General features: G+C 36.0%; 1 protein-coding gene across 1 annotated transcript in view; it reads left to right on the forward strand.

Annotated features, from left to right (window-relative positions):
* Window positions 1-12,609, forward strand: part of PTPN13 (protein tyrosine phosphatase non-receptor type 13) — a gene marked incomplete at its 5' end in the record, with an annotated part of 176,769 nt that overhangs the window by 75,094 nt on the left and 89,066 nt on the right. Inside the window, 6 exons of the mRNA XM_082838934.1 lie at window positions 4,635-4,857; window positions 8,450-8,524; window positions 8,646-8,820; window positions 10,698-10,851; window positions 11,264-11,402; window positions 12,291-12,443. Coding sequence (XP_082695060.1) covers window positions 4,635-4,857; window positions 8,450-8,524; window positions 8,646-8,820; window positions 10,698-10,851; window positions 11,264-11,402; window positions 12,291-12,443 — 919 coding nt within the window. The remainder of the gene's footprint in view (window positions 1-4,634; window positions 4,858-8,449; window positions 8,525-8,645; window positions 8,821-10,697; window positions 10,852-11,263; window positions 11,403-12,290; window positions 12,444-12,609) is intronic.

Here is a 12,609-nt window from a genome sequence, read left to right on the forward strand (position 1 = left end):
TTGCATAATAGCATTTTCTATTTTTATGACCCCATTGTGGTAATAGTATTTGTGATTACTATTTTGGTAATTTTGACCAAAGAGGTAAGAGACAAAGACAGATCTATGCTTGATATTACATAATTTTGTTAAAGAAGCAAAACTGTTTTGGGATGACCAGCCATATGAAGCAAATGTTGAATTGCACTAAGCTCTGTGTTGAATTGAGGAAGTCACTCTTCTCTATATATGTAATTTGGAGAAAACTTATAAATAGTTAATATGATGCCCTTTTAACTTAATCAGAAATAGGAGTAAAGATAACAACTGGAAGAATTGTTGGGATTATGTGTTGATTGATTGATTTTTTTTCTGTTTTTTTCTTTACAGTAGGTCCTTGTTGGTTATCCATTTTAAATATAGCAGTGAGTGCATGTCAATCCCAAACTCCCAATCTGATTGATTGATTTTATAGTCAGTTTGCTAGTTATTTAAAATACATATTCCTCCAGACAAAATTGAACCATTTTGTGAGTCTTATTTCAATTTTCTTGATAAGGTACCTAAAAGCGTCAGCATTATAAAAGAATCTTAGTTTTGACTGTTTCCGGTTTAATTTTAGGAAACATTAACATTGAGACCTTAGCTCATCAAATCGTAATTTAGTGATAAGCTACCTTTTATTTCACACTTTAAGAGGGTAAAGAACACAACATAGTGTTCTTAACATCTGTATTAGATAAAGTTATAGGTGAAAAAAAATACTTCAAGGAGAAGTAGATTGTCAGGTCTGTGTATTTATTACATTTAATGTAAGGTGCTAAACTCTACTTCTTTTAGAGTACCCCATCTCTTCTTTCTGCGCAAGGAAAAACACATTAACTAAAGTAGTGTCCAGATTCCTTATTCAAGTGCAGAGTTTTCTGTATGTGTACAAAGGCTTCTGATAATATCCTTAACATGCTGGTACTTAATCGGGAGGTTCTGTTTGTTCTTTAGGTCACATATTTGTGAGATCTATAAATAGTTCTGTATTTAGACATGTTGCCTGCTTCTTTATAAAATTTCCATTTCTTTAGCTAGAATGAAATGGAAAAAGAGATCGAGACAGTGCTATTGATTTGTATCATAGTGGGTGGGGGGAGATTAACAGGAAATTATGAGTCAGATCCAGAAGAATGAGTAATTTTTGGATTTTGAGCTATCAAAAGTGTCTTTCAGTGACCAAAAAAGATATTCAAAGCTGTTTTCCAAAGAGCAACTCTAAGTTTTTTTTCTGTGTTAACTTTTGAAGTACAATTTTTACATAGTGCAATTCCCACTGCTTCTGTGCCTATCTGCTTAATGATGTAACCATTTTTTCTGTCTCAAAAGAACCTATTTATTCATTCCTAAATCATCTAGGTTTTCTGAGTTTTTTGTTCGTTTTTCTTTTTATTTCTTTCTTTCATTCCTTCCTTCCTTCCTTCCTTCCCCGCTCCCTCCTTCCCTCCCTTCCTTCCTTCCTTCATTGGGTCTTCATTGCTGCACGCAGGCTTTCTCTAGTTGCAGTGAGCCGTGGCTACTCTTAACCACTGCACAACCAGGGAAGTCCCTGTTCGTTTGTTTTGTCTGTTTAGTTTGTTTGTTTTTTGCCTCTCAAACATTTCAGTCTTTATAGGAATTTCTACCAGATATTGTGTTGGGCCAGATAAAGTGATGATCAGTCATTTTTTGCTACCTGTTTATAGGTATAAAATAATTTGAACAAGAAGGCTAATATATTTGATGAAAATGACAGGTGTGAGTTAAAATGTAAAGATTCAAATTCTTACCATTTTCCTTGACCCCATTAAGTGAGAGTGAGCCATAAAATCATGTTCAATCATTTGCGCAACAAATGATTATTGAGTACCTGCCATGTACTGGGTACTTATAGGTACTGGAGATGGAGTCATGAACAAGATCAAGAAGTCCCTAAAGAGATTTTCTAGTGCTGAGGGATAGCCAGTAAACCACTGAAAAAACAAGTAAGTAATGCACCATCAGAGTGTGATGGTGCTTGGAAGAAAAATAAATCAGGCTAAAGGGTTAGAAACTACAGGTGTGTGATGTCCAAATTCTAGTTTTCATAGGGTAGGGTGATCAGAGGAGGCCTCTCCCAAGGGGCGACATTTGAAAAGAAAACTATTTGCAACAAGGAAGTAAAACATGCAGATATCAGGGGGAAGAGAGTTCCAGACAAAAGGAACAGCAAGAGCAGAGGCCCTGAGGTAGGGGAGATATGTCCATGTTAGAGGGATAGCAGGAAGGGCAGCATAACACAGAAGGCAGCAGAATGAGTGAAGGGCAGAGTGGATGGTAACTAGGACCCAAATCATATCAGACCTCAAAAGCTAAGGTGAGCACTTCAGATGTTATTCTAAGTGTAATGGGAAGCCATTGGATGGTTGAGAGCATAGAGAGCCATGATCTAATTTACATTTTAATGGAATTGATCTGTTCTGTGAAGAACAGATTGCAGGAGTAAAACACCAGTTAGGAGGCAATTACAGTACTCCATTTGAGCTGCATACAGCACAGATTAGGTTGCTAGTGGTAAAGAAGATTCAAATACAGATTTCTTCAAGGTTGTGCCCTGCAGGATTTGCTGGTCATTCAGATGTGGGATTTGTAAGAGGAATCAAGAATGACTCCAGGTTGTGTCCTAAGCAACCAGTGAGTGATTGAGAGAAGGTTGCACGTAAGGAAAAAGTATCAAGAATTTGGTTTTAGACATGTAAGGTTAAAGATGCATGATAACATCCAAGTAGGACACTCACTTAGGCAGGTGAGTAGAATTAGAATTCAGGGGAGAGCCTGGAGTTATGGGAATATAAGATAATTAAGACTAGGTGACTACATGAGATCAGGTAGGTATGAAGACTGTGGAGACTAGAAAACTCTGGAGGTCTGAGCACTGTTGCAGTCTAACATTAAGAGATTAGAAATGAAGGAGGATCCAGCAAAAGAGACTGAGAGGGAGGAGCCAGTGAAGTAGAAGGAAAATAAAAAGAGCATGGTTTCCCAGAAGTCAGATGTTTAAGAAGAGGAATGATTAAGCAGCTGTATGTTATATGATGCTTAGAGGTCAAGTAAGATGCAAACTAAGAATTATCCTTTGGCTTTGGTAACACAGAAGGTAGTCATTTTTGTGACTAGTTTTAGTGAAATGGTAAGGACTCAAACTATTGGTCTGAGTCCAAGAGAGAGTGGGAGATGAAATGGAGATAAAATTTAAAGGACAGTTTTGAAGAAATTTACTCTAAAAGACAGCAGAAAAATGAGACAGAATCTGAAAGGGGATGTGGAACCAAAGGATTTTTTTGTTCTAAGTAGAAAATAGTGCAGCATGTTTGTATGCTAATGAGAATAACCTAGTGCATGAGACTAGTGATGCATGTGAGAGGGTAATTGCAAGAGCAAAGTCTTTGGGTGGGGGAGAGGTCTGGAATCCCATGCACGGTAGAGGTTTGACGCCTGTATAAGTGTGCAGGAGATCCATCCGTTGTAACAGAAAAAGACAGCAGAACATACGGATATAGATTTGGAAAGTCCAGTGGTAGAAGGATAAGGAAGTTACTTCCTGATTGCTCCTTATTTCACCAAGAAAACTGAGGAAAATTCATCAGTTGAGAGGAGACAAGGGAGAAAGTATTGGAGTTTTGAAAAGAAAAGACAAGGATGAAAATATGAAATAGTTCTCTAAGAAAATTAATCACCAGGCAGTACTAAGAACCCACTGAGATCAGTCAGCATGGTTCTGCAGTTTCATGAGAGTTGAGGTTGAATGCAAAGGAATGATTTTAATGATGGGCCTTAGAATTCAAGCAGTGTAAGGGCAAGAGAGGGTTAATAGAGAGAAAGTGGTAGAGTCAATGGACTACAATTCCTGATAGAGTTGGTGAATTATTTGAAGGGGAGTGTAAGAGGAAGTAAGCTAGAAAAAATAAGGAGATTAGATAGAGAGGGTATTGAAAGGTAGAAATAGGAAATTTTAGAGGTGGTGCAGTTATTGGTAATAGCCAGCATAACAATGGATGTAGATTGCTGGCTGAGGTGGAGGAGGCCAGGGTGTTGGAGCACTCTTCAATCTCTGTCACACCACCACAAATTATGACAGCAGTAGTGGTGAAGACTGCTGAGTCAGCCACTTAAATCTTTCATGAATAAGGGGGAGTTGACCACAGGACAATGTCTAGAGCAAAGCAGAGCAGTGGATGGTGTGAGTTCATAGCATGTACTTCAGAGAAGCTGGGGGCTCTTGGAGGACGGGTCAGTAATGATCTGGAAGCTGAAATAAAAATCACGGGGAATCTCTATCGCATGTCCCGGCCCACTGGTGCAAGATTATGAGAATAAAATAGCCCCGATCTGAGAGAACTGCAGGGGAAGCAGTTTTCAGAAGATGCTGGGATGTTAAGAGAAGAGGTGAAGGTTGTAGATCTACCTACAAGTGGGACACCATACTATATTAATATATTAAAAATAGGACTGAAATATTACTGCAATGGTTCTTCTGAAATGAAAAAATAAAATTTGTTTACATTCTTGATACCTTACTTAACATGACTTTTTCTTGTTTAGACTTAAAGTAATTGTTTTCTTCCCAACCCTTACTTTTCTCTTCTATATAGCAGACAATATGAAACACCCCTTGAAGGCAACTTAATTAATCAAGAGATTATGCTAAAACGGCAAGAAGAAGAAATGATGCAGCTGCAAGCCAGAATGGCCCTTAGACAGTCTCGACTGAACCTGTATCCAGGAGACACACTCAAAGCTTCCATGCTTGACATCACCAGGGATCCCTTAAGAGAAATGGCCCTAGAAACAGCCATGACCCAAAGAAAACTAAGAGTAAGTTGATTCTCAGGTTACTGCACCTAAACTTGGCCTCACAGGGAAATGTTATACAAAGTACTTTAAAAAATTCTATAGGTATCCTATAGGTTGCCTGTAGTTAAAATTGAAATCTCATATTAGTTTCCATTGGTGTTAAATATCTTGTTGGTTGATACTAAAATAAATATTTAGCTGTTTTCATGATTTCATTTTTAAAAAAACATTAGATGGAGTTAGAGTATCTTAACTGTATATTTTAAAAATATATTCATGAACCTAAAGTCAGCTGGCTTTATTCAGTATTGTGGGGGATTATTTTTTAATATTAAGAAATTTTTTATCCCACAAACCAAGAATATCAGAGATAGAAAGTTCAGAGGTGGTTCAGAAGCTCAAGAATGCTATCAAGCGCATTCCATCTTTATGCTCTGCCATTCTCAGAATTTTGACAGTAATTCTCTTTATAGTTAAAGGATGACTGCATTATCTCCAAGCATCATATCTTCATATTACAATATCCAAAGATAAGAAAGAACAAATCTTGTGTCTGTGGGGAATTTTTCTTTTATGTGTTTCGTTGCTTTATTTTTCTTTCAATATATATCCTCTATATTTTTATAAGCATAAGCTCAAAATGAACATAGTCTTTTCTCATATAAAATATCATGAACATTTTACAACTTTTATAATACTATTGTTAAGGGCTGTAAAGTACTCCATTATGTGAACGTACTGTGTACCATAATTTATTTAATCAGTTTCCAGCTATTGGACATTTAAAATGTTTCTAATTTGTAATTGCTATAGAACATACTTATAGCTAAATCTTTGCAGATAACTTCCTCCAAGTAGAATAGCCAAGTCAAAGGCAAATACCTTTTAAGACATTTTATACATATTGTCAAATTGCCCTTTAAAAGTTTCTTCCAATTTATGTTTCCTCTGATCATGTCTGTTTTCACCATATTCTTACCGACTCTGATATTATCATTCTTTTTTTTATTATTATCACCTATTTGATAGATGAGGCAGTATCTCATTTGTATTGTTCCTTTACAAATAATTCTTCAAAAGCAAAATAAATGTTAGGAAAGTGATAAAATCTAGAATGATTTTTTTCTTTTTAGTCCTACACTAAGAAAGTATATTATCTTATTCTGTTTTGGGTTTTCTTGCTTATTTCAAAGAATCTTCCTAAAAGCATATTTGTATACCCTGAAATTGATAGAATTCAAATTTTCCTCATAGTCTTCTAAGGAGAAGAAACAGTATTGCATGGTGAAAATTACACTGAACTACAAATTAGAAGACTTGGATTCAGTTTCTAATAATTCAATTTCTAATAATATGTCTTTATGTACATTTTTAAACCACTTTGTGTCTCATGCTAATTTTTAAAATGTGGAATTGGGTTGTAATTTATTAAGACAGTGTCTAATTTTTTGTATTTTTTTTGCGGTACGCGGGCCTCTCACTATTGTGGCCTCTCCCGTTGCAGAGCACAGGCTCTGGACACGCAGGCTCAGCAGCCATGGCTCACGGGCCTAGCCACTCCGCGGCATGTGGGATCTTCCCGGACCAGGGCACGAACCCGTGTCCCCTGCATCGGCAGGCAGACTCTCAACCACTGTGCCACCAGGGAAGCCCAGACAGTGTCTAATTTTAAAGTTATTAGATTCCAATAAAATACAACTGAATTTATTTCAAGCCAAAGGGAAGAAATTCAATAAGGCTTCATCAATTTATCATTATAACCAATACATTTGTCAAAATTAAGCAATAGGCAGGATAGCATGGGCTTCCAGTAATTAAAGGCCCACATAAAGCATAAAAGGCACCATATATACACATTTTTTTCTAAAATCATAGTTTCAGAGAGCTAATGCAGAACTTTGGCTCATTAGAGAGTCTCTACCTTTATAGTATGCCACTGTTATGTGTCATCTCACTAAAAACCTGTGTTTCCTTTCAGTCAGTCAGTGTGTGCTTTCTTCATCAGAGACGTGCTATATCAATGACTAGAGAATTTGAACTGTTGGTCGTTGAAGGACCACACAGTGTTTTCTATTAAAAAAAAAAAAAAAAAAGAACAGGAAGGGGTAATTCCCTAGAGGTCCAGTGGTTGGGACTCCACGCTTCTACTGCAGGGGGCCCAGGTTTGATCCCTAGTGGAGGAACTAAGATCCTGAGAGCCGTGCAGTGAAGCCAAATAAATAAATAAGTAAATAAAATAAAAAGAGTAGGAAGGCTATATTTTTGAGGCTGAAAATAGTACTAGTATTAGGAGGAACAATTTCACAGTTGAACTAATGTTATTTCCCAAAACATAAGTTTTTAGTTCTTTTTTTTTTCTGTATTATTTTTGATGCAGACAAATTTTTAATGTTCATACTCTATTGCCTCATTTGATCTGTATCAAATTCTGTGTTTTCCATGGCAGACTATTGTCATTTCTTCTACTCTGTTTCTATTCTCATTTAAAATGTGTCCTACTGGTTCGTTGAGTATTAACAAATGCTTACTGTTAAACTTTTACTTAAATGGTACCTGTCACATGTTCCACACCTGGCTGTTGGATAGAATTCCCACATCAAGCAACCAAATGAACTGTACAGTGAAATGCAAAGAAGAAACCAACAAAAATAAAACTCCAGTAACCCCCCATTAGTTCAAACACATGCATGCACGAAAGCACGCCCCCTCGCACACACCATCTGCCTTTGGCCTAAAAATTAGCCCTGTGTTCATTCTACCTTTTGCCCATTTGGACATAATTTTTCCATCTATTCTGAATGCTGCTCCCTCCTGGAGTCTAACTTGTTTTAAGTTATCTCTTCAACCAATTCTCCCGTCTAGGCAGAAAACCCTGGATATACAAGACATAAAGGGAAAGAGTAGATTGAAAAGAAGTAAATGCAGAATGTGGACTCTACTCTCCCCAGCTCCTGAGATATTATTTTCTTACTAGAAGCAGCAATAGGGAGCAGAGACTGTGATACTTATAATATCCCTAGTTGTCACTAATTAGAACAAAAAAGTACAGGATTCCCAGAACTTGATTACAGATGGATTTGTCTTTTGTAATATCAAAATAGATGTTGTCCAATAACTAAGACTTGTTTTAGGACAAATTGAATATCATTCTCTGAAATAATGAAATTCTGTTCAATAACTTTACACATTAGCATTATTAAACCAAATCCTTATGTGAACTTGACAACTCTGTATTACTTCAGTAATTGAGACTGCTATTTTGGGGGGGGGGTAGTTTGAGTCTACCTGGAGTCCAAAAAATGAAAACCTTTATTTACGTAAAACAATATAAAGCCAGGCTTTATATTTTATGTTGCTGGTAGAAAATGAAGCTGATAGAACTTCTATTCACACTTAGTGTAAGGCATATTCCATTCCTGCTCTTGGCAAATTCCACCGTACTTCTTTATTGAAAGTTTTTACATTTGTTTCAGATCACTAGTTCTAACATGGTGGCCTTACATGTAGTTGTTTATTATTATCATTACTATTATTATTATTACATTATTTTCCTTTCAAGGAAAGAGCTAGAATAAATGATAAAAACTATTGATTCTACTTCTGTGATTCACAGAATTTCTTTGGCCCTGAGTTTGTGAAAATGACGATTGAACCATATATATCTTTGGATTTGCCGCGGTCTATCCTTGTAAGTAATAAAACCACTTGGTGTCACTTTTAGAAAATAATTTTAGTAATGATTTTTTTAAAACAGTAAAATTCTTATAATGTTTACATTGATAACTTCCATTCATTTTTTTCAATTGTAGACCAAGAAAGGGAAGAATGAGGATAACCGAAGAAAAGTAAACATAATGCTTCTGAATGGACAGAAACTGGAACTGACCTGTGATACCAAAACTATATGTAAAGATGTGTTTGATATGCTTGTGGCCCATATTGGCTTAGTGGAACATCATTTGTTTGCTTTAGCTACCCTCAAAGGTACCAAGGCATTTTAAATTCAGGGTATAGTATGGAAACTTGGCAACAATGACTTCCTGTATCTGTTCTGCCTAACCTTCTTTTGGGAAATATTAACTACATGGATATGTCAGCATTGAGAAGTAGGAGTTAGGAACTCCCTTCCTTTTCCTAACTAGGTACATTGTTTTAATAGCCGTGTCTTTTTAGCATCTTCTGTACCTGATCATGAAGATTTTTCTCTGGCATTGGCTATATAAACATAGATTTTAATTGTTATATTTTGGGGACCATAATTTTGCCTACATATGTACTCTAGAAATTAGTATTCTGCTAATATGAGTTTGAATATATAGCAGGACCCTATTTCTGAATTTCCATATCAACTTCTTCAGCTTACTATCCTAGAAACAGTGTCTTCCTAAATGTTGTCAGTTGATGATGGAAAATAAGTCATTTCACATATTTTAAGCATTACATCCACTGACCTGTGACGTTCACAACCATGGGGGTCTCAGAACACAGATTCAGTAGAAACTGCTGCTGTTTATCAATTAGAATTGTCATAGCAATAAGAAACCCCTTGGGGACTTCGCTGGTGGCACAGAGGTTAAGAATCCGCCTGCCAGTGCAGGGGACATGGGCTTGAGCCCTGGTCTGGAAGATCCCACATGCAGCAGAGCAGCTAAGTCCGTGCACCACAACTACCGAGGCTGTGCTCTAGAGCCCGTGCACCACAACTACTGAAGCCCATGTGCCTAGAGCCCATGCTCTGCAACAAGAAAAGCCACCGCAATGAGAGGCCCATGCACCGCATCAAAGAGTAGCCCCTGCTTACTGCAACTAGAGAAAGTCCACACGCAGCAACAAAGACCCAATGCAGCCAAAAATAAAAATAAATAAAATATAAATACATTTTTAAAAAAAGAATTAGTTTTTTTTTTTACAAAAAGAAACCGTTTGGAGCTGGGTTTAAATAAATATTTCTTTAATATTACTATATTTATAAATTACTCTTCAATACTTCAGATTCCTGTTTACCTCAAAATTTAACTTAAAAAGCTTTGACAACAAAGTACAATAAATTATAATTGAAGGATCAAATCACCCTGAAACCCTACAAGATCAGGATAACACCATCTTTGTCATACAAGAAATATGTCTTTCAACTTAGTTTATTGAATTCTTGTTCCTTAAACACTAATAATTCATTTTGTAGAGTCATCCAATAAATATTCGATTAGTGCCTATTGATGTTCTATCAGTTTACTAATTACAGTTTTAGACTAATCATGTAATACTATCTGTATAAAAATATTCAATTAGTCAGAAGTTTGTATCTAATTTTGTATCTAATTTCTTAAACATTCTGGATAAGTCAGATCTTACTGACTAATCTTTTATTTGGAGAGAATCAAGAATTAAATGATGCATTAAAACTAAAAATAAAATGATGATTATTGTTCCTTCTAGGTTTCAATGGTAGCTCAACTATAACAAATATAGCTAATATTTATTGAATGCTTACCATGTGCCACATGCTTTAAACTACCAAATATTTTATAACGATTATGTCATTTGATCTCTACAACAACCCTAAAAAGCAGCAATTAGCACTATCCTGATTTTACAGACAAGAAAATTGATGTCTAGATAGGTTACATAATTTATTCAGTATCACACAGGTAGTAAATGATGTGGCTAGGAGTTGAATCCACATCTGTCTGTCTTCAGAGCTCTCATTTATAAAAGACTGAGCCATACTGCCTCCCATCCATATGCAGTGCCTCAGAATTCCCTGTCATACTTCTTAACAATCCTGTTTTATTCTGGTGTAAAACTGTTTTGTGTAAGTCTGACCAAAAAATGAAATCTGAATATTTCTCATTGTGTTCTAGATAATGAATATTTCTTTGTTGATCCTGATCTAAAATTAACCAAAGTGGCCCCAGAGGGATGGAAAGAAGAACCAAAGAAAAAGAGCAAAGCCTCTGTTAATTTTACTTTGTTTTTTCGAATTAAATTTTTCATGGATGATGTTAGTCTAATACAGTGAGTACACAAGAGTTTCTACGTTTCTCTTTTTGGCCCCTGGTGTTTTGACCCTTTAGTTTACTGAATTATTTTATTCTGAATTATTTCAAATAATTATTGAAATAATTATTTTTCAATAATTATTTTATTATTGAATTATTGAATTCTGATCAATGATATTATTTTATTCTGATCAATGATAAAGTCTTATTTATCATTGCTTATTATTTTATTCTGAATTATTTTATTCTGATCAATGATAAAGTCTTCTTTATCATAAAAGAAGTATTTCCTTCAATATAGTTTATTAATTTCTTATGCTTAATCATAAGCCATCTGGGCAACTAAACTTATATGCCAATAAAAAAAAATCACCCCAAGATTCAAGATCAAAAACCTAGGTGTTTTGTGTATGTATTTGTTTTCCCAGACATACTCTGACCTGTCATCAGTATTATCTTCAGCTGCGAAAAGATATCTTGGAGGAGAGGATGCACTGTGATGATGAGACTTCTTTATTACTAGCATCCTTGGCTCTACAAGCTGAGTATGGAGATTATCAACCAGAGGTAGGATTTATTTTTTTCTCCAGGACAAATTTTGCATTGGTGTTCTTATCCTCGGCATGATTAAAGACTAAACCTGGTTGAGGCGTTTGCTGTTTATATCTGGAGATTTTTGAGGCTAGTTTGGTGCCTCAGAATGACCGAGTTCCCCGTGTATATTGGTTATTTCAAATCATGCAGTGTGGGATTTCTTTTTCTTTCTTTCTTTCTTTCTTTTTTTCTTTTCTTTTCTTTTCTTTCTTTTCTGTCTCTCTCTCTCTCTCTCTCTCTCTCTCTCTCTCTCTTTCTCTCTTTCTCTCTCTCTCTCTCTCCCCCCCTCCCTCTTCCTCCCTCCCTCCCTCCCTTCCTTCCTTCCTTTCTTTTTTTTTTCTGTTTAAAATTATCCTGTTTCAGAGTTTTGGGATATCTAGCACTTACCTTTCCTTCTCCCTATTTCTAACTAACAGATACTAGACATAAGGGTTACCAGCCAAATCTGGATCAAAGGGGTCTTCCATCTTCCACATGGATCCATGCAGTGATAGGCTGAGAACCCAGCAGAGCTCACTGTATGGAGAGCACATGTTCAAGGCCAAATGCACCTGAATACAAGTGGACCTAAGAGGAAGCAGGGAGCAAGAAGAGATTGTGCCACTCAAGTGGCATCCTTCACAACATTAATCCTTCACTGTAGTGACATTTGGCCTTTGATTGTCAGTCTCTCCTCAAGCTTGCTGATAAGTTCAGTCATTCTACTTCACTGAATAAAGAGAAAGACAGATGCACTTTCTCTAAAACTCATTCCTCAGAGAGAAGTATAAATAGGAGTACCTTATCTCTTGTTGAGGCAAGAACTTTAAGATAAGAGGAAGAGGGCAAACAGAATTTCTTACACAAACACTCTCCTTTTAGGTTCACGGTGTGTCTTATTTTAGACTGGAGCATTATTTACCTCCCAGAGTGATGGAGAAACTTGATTTATCCTATATTAAAGAAGAGTTACCGAAATTGCATAATACCTATGTGGGAGCTTCTGAAAAAGAGACAGAGTTAGAATTTTTAAAGGTAAGCATGCAAGATTACAAATGATAAACTTTGTATCTTTTTCAAAGTAAGGAAGAAGTGTTGGAAGACATACATCTAAAAGCTCAGGTGCCAATAACTGTTGCTATATGCTTTATCTCAGCTCATTTATTCCTGGCTAAAACCATGGTATTTTAATTCTCATTTT

This window comes from Leucopleurus acutus (assembly GCF_964270905.1).
Source record: "Leucopleurus acutus genome assembly, chromosome: 4".
In the NCBI taxonomy this organism is placed as follows: domain Eukaryota; kingdom Metazoa; phylum Chordata; class Mammalia; order Artiodactyla; family Delphinidae; genus Leucopleurus; species Leucopleurus acutus.